Raw genomic sequence first — 17,882 nt, 5'->3', positions numbered from 1 at the left:
AAGTGTGCCACGGATACCGCGGATGCACGAGGTGCATGGATGATACAATGTTTCAGTAGCTTACGTCAACGAAAAAGGGTGGGTCTGGGAAAATTGTATACATGGGGAATCATAGATCGCTCGAAAAGGATGAGCCTTGGAGAAAACGTGGAGATATATTCAATGTTTGGCTGAGAATCGAGGACCTCCATGTAAGAGGAGCAGCAATGAATTCAACGGGCTGATGAATAACTCACAACAGTGCCCCGAGCCGGGAAAGATGGAAAAGGCGACGGAGCCGCTGCTGAAGGTATGGAATACGAGGAGTGTTTTCTGGGACTTGGAGTACTAGCCCAATCACAACACACCTCATTTCCTTGATCAAATGCATATCACGAAGTATGTCCTCGAGAGCTTGCTTGGCACATTGTTGAACATGCGAGAGAAGACCAAGGATGGGCCAAAGGCGATGAAAGACTTGGAAAATTTGGAGATCTGGGGGATCTCCACATGCCCCGTAAAAAGTCGATGGAGGAGACGGAGATGGAGATGGCAATGGGGCGAAGGGGAAGAAAAGTCAACAAGGAGGAGAATCCCCCCCTTCTTGCTTCACCTTAAGTCTGAAGGAGATCGATCAATTCATCACGTGCCTTACGGGAATCAGAGTCGGTTCCGGTTACTGTGGGAACATAAGCAGATTTCTAGACACCAAGAAGAAAAGGTTCAGCGGGATGAAGTCTCATGACTGCCACATGATAATGACCCAGATACTCCCGCTTGCCATTAGAGGGATAATGGACAAGCACGTCCGTGAGAGGCTTATTGGTGTCTGCAACTTCTTTGACATTATCTTTGAAAAGTCCATCAGTGTGAAGCAGCTGTGAAGGCTACAGGAGGAGATCGTTGTCATACTATGTGAGCTTGTGATGTACTTCCTGCCCGTGTTCTTTGACATAATGGTGCATTTGTGTGTCCACTTCATGGACGACATCTCATCGACCTCGGGCCGACATTCCTTCTTAACATGATGTCATTCGAGAGGATGAATGGTGTCATAAAAGGATTCATTCATAACATGTCCAATCCCGACGGGAGCATCGTTGAGGGGTATCTGACTCAAGAGTGCATCTCCTTTTGCGAGAATTATATAGGCAAAGAAGACCCCGTTGTTGGTTTGCCCATCAACAAGCACCATGGGAGGCTCGGAGGAGAAGGTCACAACAACGGTCGGAGGAATTGCACGTGGACAACTCGGATCGACGGGACGACTTTCACAGGGCTAACTTAGTAGTGCTACAACACCTAGATGTGGTAGATGATTATGTGACACTGCACAAAAAATCATCGCGAAGAAGCACTGTGATCAAGGGATGCACAAGACGGACGACGAAGTTATTGTAGTGCACAACGCCACTTTCTTGCGTTGGTTCGATGAGCAGGTTCGTGCTAATCCCTCGAAGAGGGCAGTGCAGACGGGTTTCTCATACACGTCTTAGCACATGACCCCGCGCCCCAAGTCGTGTCCTACGAGGCATACGATATCAAAGGGTACACTTTTTATATGGAGGCCAAAGACATGGACACTATTAGGAAAAGGGCTATAGATGATATAGACACTAATGGCGCACCAGACAAGTAGTGCGCCACTACTATATAGCAGTGGCGCACTATGTGCAGGTGTGCCATTAGTGTGATGGACACTAATGGCTCACCACATAGTCGGTGCGCCACTACTATTTTTTTTTACAAAACTACTAATGACGCACCACCAGCTGGTGCGCCATTAGTAACCAGGGTTACTAATGGCGCATTTGCAGGTGGTGCGCCACTACTATATTTTTTTTTGGCAAAACTACTAATGGCGCACCACCTACAAATGCGCCATTAATAACCCTGCGTCATTAGTAGTTTTGCAAAAAAAAAACTCTCTGCCACCCATGACCCCTACCAGCCCCAAGCCAGATCTCCACCCATCGCGCCGGAGCCATGGCGTTTGACGCCTTCAAGGCCCGACGGATGGGGCCGCCTCGCGGTCGGCTGGCCCTCCTCCTCCTCCTCGCGCTGTCGGCGGTGCTCGCCCCCGGCCGCGCGGCCGCCACCGGCGTCTTCGAGGTGCGCCGCAAGTTCCTGCGCCACGACGGGAGCGGCCAGCACTTGGCGAACCTCCGGGCGCACGACGCTCGCCGCCACGGCCGCTCCCTCAGCGCCTGCAAGGTGGAGCCCGGATTGGCGGCGGGGGCTGACGGTGGCGCGTTCGGCCAGGGCCAGATGTCGGTGATGCCGGCGTCGAGGAAGAAGCGGGTGGAGGGCATGCCGTCCAAGAATCTAATGGCCGAGCGCCGCCGCCGGAAGCGCCTCAACGACCGCCTCTCCATGCTCCGCTCCATCGTGCCCAAGATCAGCAAGGTGAATGAACACCACCAAATCATCCATCTTGGCAGAATGAGGGGTGGTGGAATCTTGGGACTGGGAGTAAATCTGAATGTCGTTCTTGATTTTGGGCGTCTGTAGATGGACAGGACGTCGATCCTGGGGGACACCATCAACTACATGAAGGAGCTTCTGGAGAGGATCCGGCGGCTGCAGGAGGAGATGGACGGACCGGAGGCGGCGGCGGCGGCGCCGCCGCTGCTCAGCGTGTTCCGGGAGGTCAACCCCAACGAAATGCTCGCAAGGAACACCCCCAAGGTCAGTACAGGGATAGGATATCTTCTTCCGAGAGCTTGTGTCGCCAATGGAGTAGAGAGCTCCGCCATTGCTGCCGCTGCAGCTTGGAAAAAATGGTGGTGACCGAGGGATGTGTGGTTGCAGTTCGAGGTGGAGCGCAAGGAGGGGGAGGAGGGCGACACCCGGGTGGAGATCTACTGCGTGGCCAAGCCGGGGCTGCTGCTGTCGATGGTGAGCACCCTGAACACGCTCGGCCTCGACATCCAGAAGTGCGTTGTCAGCTGCTTCAACGACTTCACCATGCACGCATCCTGCTCCGAGGTAACCAAGAACTCCTTCCATGGATTCATCATCCACCAGCAAACATGGATAGATTCATCTTCTTCTTGAGCTACCATCATCAATTCAGCTGGTCAGATCACCAATTCCATCTCATTGATTGGAGTTTTGTGGGTGTAGATGCAGAGGGAGATGATGAGCGCGGACGCCATCAAGCAGGAACTGTTCAAGAACGCCGGCTACGGAGGCGGCTGCTTGTAGAGAGACGAGCAAGAAGTAGCACCATGACCATCACCACCATGAGTCCATGACCAGCAGGAGAAGCACGAAGGATAATAAAGTAGAAGTAGATGTAGCTGTAGCAGGAGCAGTGAGTAGAATTAGCACTTAGCAGCTGGTAGCAGCAGTGGCGAAAAAGGCTCATGATTTCTGAAATTCCGTTTGTGGCAGGTTGGATGTAGGTGAAGGAAAAGATATTAATCTTGAGGACCACTGCCCAAGATGGAAGCTGCTGCAGCAATGCATCAGGTATCTTGGCCCTGTAAGTTGCTGCGACCTGTAGACCAATCCATCAGAAATATGAAATTAGAAAATGTAGTACTAGCATTCAAGCAAGGAAACAAAAAAAACAGGGCAGTTTCTTTGTGCAGAGAGAGAGGGAGTTCTATGAGGTAACAATCGAGAATAAGATGATGATGTACAGGCTGTGCCGCAAGATTGTCAACACGTCCGAGGGGCCCAAGGATGCAAAATGGATCTTTGTGCTGAGCACAACGAAAATTCTGTACATAGGCTCGGTCAGAGAATAGTGGCATTTGTCCGTTGTCAGCAGTACTTTACTGGTACCTGGATCATAAAATTTACCTCTAACTGATGAAATAAGCACATTGTTGCAGAAAAGCAAAGGGACATTTCAGCACTCCAGCTTCCTTGCCGGTGGAGCCACATCTGCTGCCGGGAGATTAGTCATCGCGAACGGGATCCTAAAGGTGCCTGGATCTGCAGATTTCTACTCTTGTCACACTTTCATGTTTGGAGTTCCAAGGTCACCTGTCTGATTCAGTTACCCTCCTTCGTCTTCAGGCTGTCTGGCCTCATAGCGGGCACTACCGGCCCACGGAGGCCAACTTCCGGGAGTTCATGAAATATCTCAGGAAGAGGAACGTCGATCTCACGGATGTGAAGGTGAGCAGACCAAATCTGATCCTTTTTTTAGCTGCTCCACAGATTTCTATATAGCAATGTTTATTAATGAATATAATATAGCAAGAAACTTGTTGATTACTAATATTGTGAAATTTGTCGGTCATCGTCAATTTTGTCTAGTCTATATGTACAGAAGTACATATTTGCAGCAAATTTGTAAGGTTGTTGTATATTCTCGTATTATTCCATGAAGTATTGCTTGTGTGAGGTACATGTACTGGCCGCTAACTTGTACGTCCAAGTAAATTGGACTTAGCTCCCACAGCATGTATCTGCGTAGTGGTGCCATCTTAGATATCCGCTGGCAGAAGCTGAAGAAGACCATCAGATTTAGCGACATTAGGCAAGAGAAAAGGAGCAGAATGGCAGATGTTGACATCAATAAGAAAGAATTTTGGCATAGGTTGCAACTAACGTTGGACACAAAGGCACGCACATGTAGTAAGTGGACTTCCAAGGTATACTAAATTATTGGAGCAAGCAATCTGTGGAGGGCTTATACACAGATACATGGGGAAAAGAGCCTCCTCCATAGGTAGGAATCTGATGGACAAATATCACTAAATTAAGTTGTGTGCTGCTCGAAAAACATTTTTCTATTATCTCTTCTCTCAAAGTTCTAAATAACCCTCCTTGGCTACATGTTAATTTTTGGTTATCCACTACTCAACCTTCCCCTTATTGTGAGTAAGTTTATCAACCTCCAAAAGGAAACTCCCCAACCATGCTACTAAATTTTGGCATATGCAATTGATTGAAGTATCGTCCACTAATATTCTGAAAAAGTAACAATTTTCCAAATTATAAATCTGATGGACAAATTGTCACCAAATGGAGTCATGTGGGGCTTGAAAAATAATTATGGCCTGCTAACATTTCCAGTCATCTATAACAATTTTCCAGTCACCAAATGGAGTCATCTATAACAATTTTCCAAAGCATGCTAACATTTCCAGTCCTTTTGATAACACATAAACATTTGATACTTCATAAGGAAGAAGCTAAATGCTCCTTTTTGTTTTGTAGGTTCACATGATGGCCATACTTCCATAGACATGACATGTTCTGATTTTTTTTATCTTCTCCAATGCTCAGGTTGTTCTAAAAAATTCAACTCATTAATATTATCTAATATGATAAAGTTGCTTTTCTCTTTACCGTAAACCGTAGAGTCGTTCAAAAAATATTTCTATTTTTTACAAAACTTTAAGAAGAGGGGATATACATAACGATTATATAAATGTGCTAGGTGATTGTAGAAAATTGTGTTGAATCTTTTATGTTACAGACAAGTACCAATTTGCTTGAGTAGTTGAAAACAAAAATAGATATTGTTCACTATGTCTTCTTAATTTAGGCATTTTTTCAATAATATAGATGACTGCTATTGTAACTATGACGTATGGAAAATCTAAATAGGCATTCGATTTAGGTTTCACTACTACTTCCTGCATGTGTACACCGATCCTTGCTGCCATGTCATTTTTCTATGTCGCTACTCTACATGGTTTTACTGATATACTTTTCATTGCTCCATTAACCTGCGAGGCTTCAATTGCATTGATGTAGTACAAGGGAGTGCATGTTGTTGCTTCAGCAGTTGATTCATGTCATGGCAAGTGGGCAACATTACTAAATATATGACACTAACCCGCAGATGTTTTTCTCTAGGATCCTAAGTGCTAAATTTTCACATACATGTATTTAATAATTATAGTATTTATATATCCAAGGTTGCTAGCCCGTGCAGCTGCACGGGTGTACGACTAGTATTTGTAGTTGGGGGAACTTGTACTAGTTTCCCTCAACTACAAGTATTTCGGTACAGAGGGAGTAGATCACAAGACTCATTATGCCCCATGTCTACACTACCATCAGAGTCAGCTTGCGCTACTTCCTTATCTATATTTTGTAGCAGCAGCTTCCTGAGGTGACTTGGTATTCTCACAAATGATTTATTGTAAATACGGACATATATCCACCTGACTCTCAAACTACTCAAAATGTGAAGGTGCAAGCTTGTAGTCACCTATTGCCTGTGAAGGTCAATATGATTATTAAATGTGTTGAAATATTGTTCAACTTCTAGTCTAAGTACATTTTGCCTGTCTATATTCTTTGCAGGGTACTCCATCTTATGCACAGTTTATGTATGGGGATGCTGACTCCAAGTTCGCGCCATCAGTAAAAGGAGTTGCAGCCACTGCTCATACAGCATGTTACTATGTTACCTTTTAAATCTCCCCCCACAGAACTGATAGTTGTAGTTACATTTGCTAAAATCTGAAGCATGTGGCCTTTTCGAATATGCATCTTTTTTTTATTCCTATTTTTTATTTGTTGGAGGACAACATGTATGTACTCATATTTTTGGTTCATCTTTTTTTTATGTATTAATCATTTGCACGGCACATGATGCCTAATAATAAGAAAATAGATGTGTATTGATCATGAGTTTAGTATACTTATTTTCAGCTATTTAGAGGCTTTATTATTGGTTCTGTGGAACAAGCTGCATGGCGAAAATCTAGGTTAATTTGTTTGTCAACTTGCGTTCAGTGTATGTGCATGTTTATAAACATATTTTCATTGTGGTGTAATATGTGTTTATCTTGAACCTTCTTGTGGGTGTGAGGATAATAATTGGATATTTTTAGAGCTTGTAGTATAACCTGTGGCGCACCATGAGCTATACTAATGGCGCACCTGGGAGGCATACTAATGGCGCACCTGAAAGGCATACTAATGGCGCACCTGGGAGACGTACTAATGGCGCACATGGGAGGCATACTAATGGCGCACCTGGGAGGCATACTAATGACGCACCTGAGAGGCATACTAATGACGCACCATGAGCTATACTAATGGCGCACTGCCTGGTGCGCCATTAGTATATGCGCCATTAGTAAAAAATTCTAATGGCTTGATGCTAGTGGCGCACCTATAGTGCGCCATTAGTAGCCAAAACAGGTGCGCCACTAGCAGGCCTTTTCCTCGTAGTGGGACAGTGATTACTAGAACTCAGGGGTGACGATTGAATGCGTGACTGACTCCATCGACACAACTGAAAGATTCAACAAAAGGGTCGAAGAGATCTGGGAGCTTAACTATGCTGGAAGGCACGATGCGACAATGTTTCGTGTCAGGTGGGTTAAGGTCGTCGTAAGAGAAAATAAGTATTTCACTACCATGTCTATACCCGACGCAAAGAGAGCTGCCGTGAACGTTAACGTCATTGCCAAAACTGAGCCATGGATACACGCTAAGCACGTGGCACAATGCTTCTTCTTAACTAATCCGACCAATCCCAGCTGTGTTGTCATGAGGAGAGGAAAAAGGAACATCGTCGGAATGGATGGAGTCGCCAACGAGGAAGACTACAACCAATACGACAACCTGATGAGGGAAGATGACAATGACGACGAAGCATACATGAAAACAAAAATCAAGACTACATTACCTAATAAATATCGTACTCCATGGTGCCGGAAAAGAAGAATCAACTCAACGAACAATAAAGGAAAGAAGCTTAATGTGAAATGTCTTCGACGTAACTGAGAAACAATCATTTATATATATATATATGTATGTATTATGTGTACGAAACAACACATGGTTCCTGTAATAATTGCGCAGTGTGGGAGGGAGACGTATGTTCTCGTCATCGACTCCGTGCGACAGGCCGTCGGGATAAAAACTAAAAACAAAAAAAATGTGGAAAGCAATACAAAAGAAAATTAAACAGAAAAGGAAAGGAAAATAATAAAAAGAAAAACAAATAATAAAAATAATATATAATAAATAAAAATAATTAAAAGGAAAAGTAATAAAGAAAATAATGTTAGGAGTAGCGCTAGATTGGTAATCGCGCTACTGCTAACTTAGAGTAGCGCTGGTACCAAACTAGCGCTATTGCTATTTGTCCTAGGGCATTTAGGAGTAGCGTTGGATTAATACCAGCGCTACTAATACCTTAGCAGTAGCGTTGCAACCCAACCAGCACTACTGTTATTTGGAGTTAACCAGCTCCAATATTTCCCTAATTCCCCCACTCCCACGATCCCGTGTCTCCCCCTCTCCCTCGCGCGCTCTGTGTCGCCGCCTCCCGCTGGAGAACTTGTCGCCCGTCCCCGTGAGCCCCCTCCCCTCCCCCTCATCGACCTCACGCCACCCCCTCCAGGCGCTGCCGCCCGCTACCCTCCTGCTCCTGTAAGCCCCCCGCCCCTCATCCTTCCTCCCCCACTCCGGTTATATCAGCTTCACCACCAGCAGCATGGTGGTGGTAGTGGTGCCTATCAGTTTCACCAATCTTATAAATAAGATGGTGGGAAAATATGTTTCTAATGGATGTATTAGGGGATGGGAAAATACCAGCTTCACCAACATGTCAATTAACAAACTAGGGACTCCCACTTCTGGTCTAGATTGTTAAAGGTGAACGACCTGTTCTATAAATACACTATGAGAAAATTAGGGGATGGGAAAAATACCAGATTTTGGGAAGATATTTAGGTGGATAAAAATCCTTGAAGGATGAATATCATAGACTATATAATTTGTGTTTTGAACATGACATTACAGTTGATGAAACAATTCAAATGGGGTGGAGAGGGTTTAAATTTAAAAGAACTTTATATGGAAAAACCCTGGACCTGTGTAAAAATCTGAAAACTAGGTGCATGAGTAGTGAAATGAGTATTGATAGACATAAGATAGAATGGATGTTAAATATGTTGGAAATATGCCCTAGAGGTAATAATAAATTGGTTATTATTATATTTCTTTATTCATGATAATCATTTATTATCCATGTTGGAATTATATTGATTGGAAATTCAAATACATGTGTGGATACATAGACAACACACTGTCCCTAGTGAGCCTCTAGTTGACTAGCTTGTTGATCAAAGATGGTCAAGGTTTCCTGACCATAGACAAGTGTTGTCACTTGATAACGGGATCACATCATTGGGAGAATGATGTGATGGACAAGACCCAAAAACTATGAACGTAGCATGTGATCGTGCCAGTTTATTGCTACTGTTTTCTGCATGTCAATGTATCTGTTCCTATGACCATGAGATCATGCAACTCCCGGACACCGCAGGAATACCTTGTGGGTTATCAAACGTCGCAACGTAACTGGGTGACTATAAAGGTGCTCTACATGTATCTCCAAAGGTGTCTGTTGGGTTGGCATGGATCAAGACTCGGATTTGTCACTCCGTGTGACGGAGAGGTATCTTGGGGCCCACTTGGTAATACAACATCACAACAAGCCTTGCAAGCAATGTGACTAAGAATTTAGATACAAGATCTTGTATTACGGAACGAGTAAAGAGACTTGCCAGTAACGAGATTGAATTAGCTATGGAGATACCGACGATCAAATCTCGGGCAAGTATCATACCGAAGGACAAAGGGAACAACATACGGGATTAACTGAATCCTTCACATAGAGGTTCAACAGATAGAGATATTTGTAGAATATGTGGGAGCCAATATGTACATCTAGGTCCCGCTACTGGTTATTGACAAGAGAGTGTCTGAGGTCATGTCTGCATAGTTCTCGAACCCGCACGGTCTGCACACTTAAGGTTCGGCGACGTTTCGGTATAGTTGAGTTATAGGTGTTAGTGAGAGAAGGTTGTTCGGAGTCCCGGATGAGATCCGGGACGTCACGAGGAGCTCCAAAATGGTCCGGAGGTAAAGATTGATATATAGGAAGTCCTGTTTTGGTCACCGAAAAGGTTTCGGGCTCATCGGTAGTGTACAGGGAGTGTCGGGGACCATCGGGAGGGGTGTCACGCCACAAGTGGCCTCATGGGCTGTGGGAAGAGATAAACCAGCCCTAGTGGGATGGAATAAGTTCCCACTAAGGCCCATAAGGTTTGAGAAGGAAAAAACACAAGGTGGAAAGAGTTTCCAAGTGGGAATGAGGAATCCTACTCTAAATAGGATTGGAGGAGGACTCCTCCTCTCCTCCTTGCACAAGGGAAAAAATGCTGCCCTATGGCGCAACCCTCTCCCTCGTCTCCTTCTATATATACTAAGGCTTTTGAGGGCTTTTGACACAACAGAAAACAGCCACGTGCTGTCCTCTCTCTCTAGATGTGTTTCTCCTCTAGTTTCAATGGTGCTTAGGCGAAGCCCTGCTAGAATAGCACCACCACCACCACCATCACCACCACCACCACGCCGCCGTGCTGGAGAACTCATCTACCTCTCCGCCCCTCTTGCTGGACCAAGAAGGTGGAGATCGTCATCGAGCTGTACGTGTGCTGAACGCGGAGGTGCCGTCCGTTCTGCACTAGACCGGGAAGGATCGTTATGGGATCGCGGGGCAGATCGTGATGAGATCGCGGGACGGGCTGCGATTTGGATCGCGAATATGTTCCACTACATCAACCGCGTTATATACGCTTCCGCTTAGCGATCTACAAGGGTATGTAGATTCACTCTCCCCTCTCGTAGATGATCATCACCATGGATAGTTATTGCGTGTGCGTAGGAATTTTTTGTTTCCCATTCAACGTTCCCAACAGTGGCATCATGAGCCAGGTTCATGCGTAGATGATATCTCGAGTAGAACACAAAATAGTTTGTGGGCATTGATGTTCAATTTGCTGCCCTCCTTAGTCTTTTCTTCATTTGGCGGTATTGTTGGATTGAAACGGCCCAGACCAATTTTACTCGTACGCTTACGAGAGACCGGTTTCATCTACTGACATGCAACTTGTTGCATAAAGATGACTGGCGGTGTCTGTTTCTTTAACTTGTTGCATAAAGATGACTGGCGGTGTCTATTTGACCGAGGCGGTCCTTGGAGAAGGTTAAATAGCAATTTGCATATCACCATTGTGGCTTTGCGTAAGTAAGATGCAATCATGCTAGATACCCATAACAGCCACGTAAAACATGCAAGAACAAATTAGAGCACGTCTAACTTGTTTTTGCAGGGCATGCATGTGATGTGATATGGCCAAAGACATGATATGATATATTGGATGTATGAGATGATCATGTCGTAATAGTTAAATGTCAACTTGCACGTCGATGCTACGGCAACCGACAGGAGCCATACGGTTGTCTTTAAACTAACGTATGTGCTTGTAGATGCGTTTACTATATTGCTAGGTAGTAGCTTTAGTAGTAATAGCATAGATAGAACGACAACCTCGATGGCGACACAATGATGGAGATCATGGTGTGGCGCAGGTGACGATGAAGATCATGTCGGTGATTTGGTGATGAAATCAAGAAGCACAAGATTATGGCCATATCATGTCACTTATGATTTGCATGTGATGTTAATGCTTTTATGCACCTTATTTTGCTTAGAACGACGGTAGCATTATAAGGTGATCCCTCACTAAAATTTTAAGAAAAATTGTGTTCTCCCCGACTGTGTACCGTTGCGACATTTCATCGTTTCGAGACACCACGGGATGATCGGGTGTGATAGACTCAACATTCACATACAATGGGTGCATAACAGTTGCACACGCGGAACACTCGGGTTAAACTTGATGAGCCTAGCATGTACAGATATGGCCTCGGAACACAAGAGACCGAAAGGTCGAGCATGAATCGTATAATTGATATGATCAACATGGAGATGTTCACCACTGAAACTATACTCAACTCACGTGATGATCGGACTTGAGTTAGTGGATTTGGATCATGCGCCACTCGAATGACTAGAGGGATGTTTATTTGACTGGGAGTTATTAGTAATATGATTTGCTAAACTCAATTATCATGAACATAGTCAAAAGGTCTTTGCAAATAATGTTATAGCTTGCGCTGTAGCTCTACTAACTTTTATATGTTCCTAGAGAAAATTTAGTTGAAAGGTGATAGTAGCAATTATGCGGAATGGGTCCGTAAACTGAGGATTGTCCTCGTTGCTGCGTAGAAGGCTTATGTCCTTAATGCACCGCTCGGTGTGCTGACCCTCGAGCGCCGTGTGTGGATGTTGCGAACATTTGGCACACACGTTTTTGAAAATTACGTGGTAGTTCGGTGCGTAATGCTTAACATCTTAGAATTGAGGCGCCAAAGACGTTTTGAACGTCACAAAACATATGAGTTGTTCCAAGAGATGAAATTGGGATTTCATGCTCGTGCCCTTGTTGAGAGGTATGAGACCTCTGACAAGATTCTTTGTCTACAAAGTAAGGGAGAAAAGCTCAATCGTTGAGCATGTGCTCAGATTGTGTGAGTGCTACTGTCACATCCCTGACACCTTAAGCAAGTTAGCTTTGTGCTCATGTTTTCTTTGCATTGCATCTAGGAATTTCTCAACAAGAATAAAGCAAGTGATGAAGGAAAATGCTAAAACCCTAGCCACTTCTCAAAATGAAGGAAAATTCAAACTAGTTAAAATCAATGAATCCAAAATGGCCTCAAGAAAAGTTTAATCTTTCTGATAATTCATGAAAGTAAATAAGCAATGAAGAAAACCATTTTCTTGATACTTTAAGCATTTTAAATAAATGCAAAAGCTACTGGTTTCAAGTTTTAAATTTGAAATCAGAAACTTTAAGCTTTCAAAAATGTTGAAAACTTTAGGAATGGTTGGAAATATTCCAACAAATATTCTGGTGTGTTTAAAATAGTTTTTACAAACTTTTGGTAGCTGAAATAAATAGAAAATCAATGTGAGTAATTAAAATAGAAAAAAAAGAAAGAAAAATGAGAAAAGTCTATCTGTTGCTCACCTGGCCCAGCCCAGCTCCCCTGTCGTCTTCCTCCTTGCGAGTAGGAGCAGGAGGTGGCTGCCGCGTCGCCGCGCGCCTCCACGCACCTGTGCGCCTGCCTGGCCGCCGCTTCGCGCTGGCAAGCACGGGGATAAGCTCCCCGAGCTCGTAGCTATCCATTCCCCAGCTCATTCCTCCCCCTCTCCTCTCGGTTCCCTCGATCCCCTCTGCCGCCATTGACAGGAGCTCGAGCTCGAGCTGCCCGTGCCCCTAGCCATAGGATCCTCATTTTGAGTGTGCCGTTAGCTCCGCCTCGACGAACTGGTCCTCCCTGCAGAAGCCGAAGCCTCCCCGAGCCCTGCAACGGCGACGGCAACATCGTCTTCAACCTTCGGCCGCCGGCGAGCTCTGCTCGATTCGTCGCCCTCAGTGCCTCCCCGAGCCGTCTGAGCCCTCCTCTGCACTCCTCGTGAGCTTGCACGTCTTTCCCCTAAGCTCTCCCCGTCGATCCCCTCCTCTAGGCTTAGTTCCATCGGAGCCCGACAAGAACCGCCGCTGCAGCTCGTCGCCGGTAGCCCTTCGGTGAAGTGTTGGTCCGTCTGAGGCTACCAACAGCCTCAGGACATCATGTAGATGCGTTAGGTGCCCAGCCCCGCGCGTTTTGACCCTGTATTCGATGGCTTCGACGATGGCCAAACTTGGTCACCGCCAAGCTCGTCGCCGGCGTTGATTCCGGCCACCCCAGCCCCTGGGGCTTGTCCCATCGTGCACGCCGTCGAGTGGCCGTTCTTCCCGTGGTCTCTGCCGTGAGTTTGGCCGTCGGAGGCGAGTTTCCGATGCCGTCCACCGTACTGGTGGTCGCCGGAGGCTCCCTGCCGGCGAGGACGACCTCGCCGCCGGTGGATCTCAGCTGGCCTGAGCCACTGACGTGTGGGGCCAGCCTCTGGATAGTTTAGAAATAATAAAAATAAATTAATTAAATTGATAAGTCACTCACATGTGGGTCCAGTGAGTTTAATTAACTAAATAAGATTAATCCAAATCTAAAATTGAGCAGAGACACTGACCAGTGGGTCCCACTGGTCAGGTTTGACTTTCAACGGCCAGTTGGACCTGCTGATGTCATGCTGATGCAGTAAAGGGATTTTCCAGTATAAGAATAATTCCAGAAATGTTTAAAACTTCAAAAATTCATAGAAATTAATCTGTAACTTCAATGAAAATAATTTATATATGAAAAAGTATCAGAAAAATCCAAGGAATCTGAATATGCCTTTTTCAAACATGTTTGAAAATGTTACAGAACCCAAACATGTAGATTAATGAATAAGTCAATTCTTAGAAATACTTTATAAATGGAATATGGAAAATATTTAAATTTCACTATGATTGACATGATCAAATACTGTCCTAATTACAAACCAGCAACCTAACATGTCATTCCATGCATGTTAACATCAAGTTGATCTGAGCATCAGGTCGAATCAATTAAAATGGTATCCGAGAATACCTCGTTTGAAGTGATATTTGAATGTGATTCAAATCAACTTCAAACCTAATACATGTTAGTTATAATATATATCACCTTGCATTCTCATGCTATGCTCATGCATCATCTTGATTGCATATGCTTGATATTGATTGCTGTCATTCCTATCGGTAGGCTCCGCTCCCCCGGATTCCACCGAATATCCGTCTGACGGATATTGTCACTCCTCTGAGCAACAAGGCAAGCAACCATTTTGATCATCCCGATAAATCCCATGTTCTTGCTCCTGCACTTACTTATTGCATTAGGATCAAATGCTTCAAATGCTTTTGCCACGTTAGTTGAACCCACTTCCTTTGCATGACCTATCCTTGTCACAGTAAATAGCCGAACCTTGCAACCTAGCATACCTGGTAGTTGCTTGAGCCATGATGTGCCTTATCCTGCTATGCATGCTATGCTTAGAGTTGTGTATGGTCTGTCATCTGGGAGATGAACAGAATTGTGAGAATGTGTTCTGTAAGCAAAGGTTGTGTGTCGAACCTGATTTGGTAAAGGTACCGGTGAAAGGCTATGTAGGAGTACATGGCGGATTGTTTCATTGGAACCGTCCTTAGGAACTGAGTTTCGTGTATGTAATCCAAGACTACATACTACCACACGTTGGGATACTTAATTGACCCTCTTAGTACTCGGTCGAGGAGTTGCAAGTAGTTTCTGGTGTTTATAGTCATGCTGGAGGCCGTGCATGGTGCTGACCTGAGAGGTGGGCTGTGATGCGGTAGGCAGTGGCACGGTGTACCAAGTGGCACCCGGATGGTGGGCTTGGGAACCCTGCGCACATCGTTTGGGGCCGTGGCGGAAACCTCGGCCGAACTTCCGTGCGGGTTACCCTCAGATAGGCGATAAACCTGGACTAGGTACTAGTGTGGTTCACGGTCGTGGCCGACTCCCTCGCTGGGCTTCCGCTTGAAGATTGCCGAGGTGCATGACGTGCACATGGCGATAAGTGGCGAGAGTGTTTGTGACGAAGTACCCCCCTGCAGGGTTATGATCTATTCGAATAGCCGCGTCCGCGGATATGGACTACTTGGAGACATATGTTGTTCATAGATAACTTCAATGGATACTCATAAAATTGTCAAGATAAGCGTGAGTGTCGTGGACGACATTTCCGTATGGAGACAAAATGATTCCACGATGGTGTATTGTTGTGGTGTTAGTGGACTCGTGCGCGAGAAATCAAGTTGTCAAAATTATTTAAAAATGCAAGTTGTCTAGCCACGAGTCAAATGCTGGCTTCCCGCATGAAACCCCACAATACCTTTTGATACATTGCATGAGTAGATAGTTATCCTAAAGTCTTGCTGAGTACCTCCGTACTCATGTTTGCTTAATAAATGTTGCAGAGGTCGCTAATGACCCTAATGGAGGGTTCTTCGTAGACATCGACGACGACGAGTAGCTAGTGTCCCAGTTACGATCTGGCCCTACGTTGGGTCTGTAGTATAGTCAGACCATGTGCCTTCTAGTTGCACCTGTCTCTACTGAGACAGTTTTAAACTCTTCCGCTGGCTTGTAACTGAATGACTGCTATTATGGGTCGTGAGACCCTTAATGTGTAATATTATGTGTGTGGCTCTTCCGAGCCTCTTAAATAAAGTTTGTATGTTTATGGTTATGTTGTGATGCCATCGATGTATCTATACATATCGGTATGCCATGCGTACGTGTGTCGTACTTGATATGTATGGGGTTCGATTACCTAGTCGTGAACTTTAGTAGCACTCCTTACAAGGAAATGCCCCTTTGTGATCCAACGAGCCTTGGTAGTTCGCTACTGCTCCGGACACTTTGGTTGACCGGCATGTGTCCTTAGCTGATGTGTCTGTCCCCTTTGGGCAAATGTCACGCGATATAATGGAGTCCTTGTAGCTTTCTACGACTCGTCTACACTCGCTGGTGACCGACACCTGCTTTGTTGGGTCATGTATGCATGTCCTTGTGCGGTACTGCCACTTTGGTTTGTGACTAGACTTGTCGATCCGGGTTCTTTGACATTGGAATGCTAGCGACACTATTGCATACGTGAGTCAAAAGACGCAAACGGTCCCGGCTAAGGTAAGGCTGCAGCCGTGGAGTTAACCGTGCGTGAGACCGCAAAGAGATGCGATGTGTTACAGGCTGGATTCCTATGTCCTAGGATCGGGGTCCCGATAGCGTTGGTATCAGAGCCTGACTGACTGTAGGATTACTAAGCCAAACTGGTCGAAGTTGAGTCTAGAATTGCTTTAGTTATATATAAGGGAATTGTTTGTGGAAGGGAACGTAAGACTCTTGTTCTCTTCTCAAGTTATTCTATTCTGGTCATCCTCGTCTTTTCTGCGGGAATTAAGGACTAGGTTACTCATCTTCTTCTAGGCTCGTGTTTCTGATCGGTAGATTATAGGACTACGGGTCAAGAGATATTTGGGTTTCTTTCGTTCCTAGGAAAAAGGAAGTAAGTTTGATGAATAGAGAGTTGAACTTGATAGTTGAGTGGTTACGCTATTCCATTTTTGGGTTGTCTCAAAATTTGTTTTTGAGCATTTACAGCCGTTATGCTGCCCAATTATGCATTTGGAGCTCTAATGCTTTTGCATTACTCTCTATTTACAGATGCATGGTCGTCCTTCTCGTCAGGTGGTACGTCTGACCAGGTGCATTGATGTACCGGGTCATACGGCCATGCTGGTCAGGGTGATGTCGTTGTGCGGTTACCGCTGGTACCCTGAGTACACAGTGGAGGAACAATATCGAGACTTCAACTAGAGCCAGTATATCTGCACTGTTAGGGTATTTCCAGACTACCCTGGAGCTGAGGAGCCAATCCTTTGGTCCTATGGGTTGGGAGTCACTATTGACATGACAGTACAAGATGCTGCCTATTCAATGCTGACCATTATGAGAGCGAGACATGCACTGCTGCAGAATTCAGAGTTTTGCTATGTTCCGGCCTCTCAGCATGGTGAAGAGGGATACCTCAGTGGAGTCTATTTTGATTCTTCTATGGAGGATCCACTACTGCAGTCCACTGTTGAGATGCTAGAGAACAGAGACAGGGATGCTCGTGCTCTCCGCATGGAGCTTTATGCTACCCGTGCCCGTCTGTGGACGGCTTTGACGCAGCTGGCACCGGTAGTCCAGACAGGGTACAGAGATATGGAGATGCTGAACCCTGTTAGGATCCATCTTTTGGCCCACGTTGACTGGCCAGCTATAGGAGGAGTCACCCCTCTTCGAGGGCCCCTCTTACCACCAGTCAGGGGACCAAGGCCACATCCGTGTCCTTATGGGTCCCAGGGATCTCAGGCTAGAGTATTTCCTGATCCGCAGGTTGAGCTTCTAGGTCATGGAGGTAATCTCTATGAGATGTTCTACGCGGATGCCGGAGCTGTGAGCGGAAGGATAGTATGGTAGTAGCCGTACGTTCACAGTCCTGCGTGACTTGTGAAGTACGCCTGTGATGTGAAATGAATTCCGGAGGCCTAGATAAATAATGTATAGGAAGTTTGTAAGCC

At 45.5% G+C, this 17,882-nt stretch overlaps 1 protein-coding gene across 6 annotated transcripts; it reads left to right on the top strand.

The window, feature by feature from the left end:
• Nucleotides 1-1,918: 1,918 nt before the first annotated feature.
• Nucleotides 1,919-6,582, top strand: LOC123443375 (transcription factor bHLH93-like). Of its 6 annotated transcripts, none has more exons than XR_006630641.1 (9): nucleotides 1,919-2,385; nucleotides 2,491-2,667; nucleotides 2,791-2,967; nucleotides 3,106-3,453; nucleotides 3,576-3,722; nucleotides 3,822-3,914; nucleotides 4,009-4,110; nucleotides 5,158-5,226; nucleotides 6,256-6,582. XR_006630641.1 is itself a non-coding variant. In XM_045119724.1 (4 exons), exons 1-4 carry the CDS (start codon nucleotides 1,966-1,968, stop codon nucleotides 3,184-3,186), a joined length of 855 nt encoding a protein of 284 aa, XP_044975659.1. In that variant the 5' UTR covers nucleotides 1,919-1,965; the 3' UTR covers nucleotides 3,187-3,522. The 6 variants fall into 6 exon arrangements, 1 of the variants encoding a protein (XP_044975659.1); XR_006630640.1 differs by having other exon boundaries at nucleotides 3,106-3,466; XR_006630644.1 differs by lacking the exon at nucleotides 3,576-3,722.
• Nucleotides 6,583-17,882: the final 11,300 nt, after the last annotated feature.

The sequence above is a fragment of the Hordeum vulgare genome, chromosome 3H (assembly GCF_904849725.1).
Source record: "Hordeum vulgare subsp. vulgare chromosome 3H, MorexV3_pseudomolecules_assembly, whole genome shotgun sequence".
NCBI lineage: Eukaryota > Viridiplantae > Streptophyta > Magnoliopsida > Poales > Poaceae > Hordeum > Hordeum vulgare.
The sequence above is the reverse complement of the archived record's forward strand: the minus strand, read 5'-3'. Positions and strand labels throughout refer to the sequence as shown.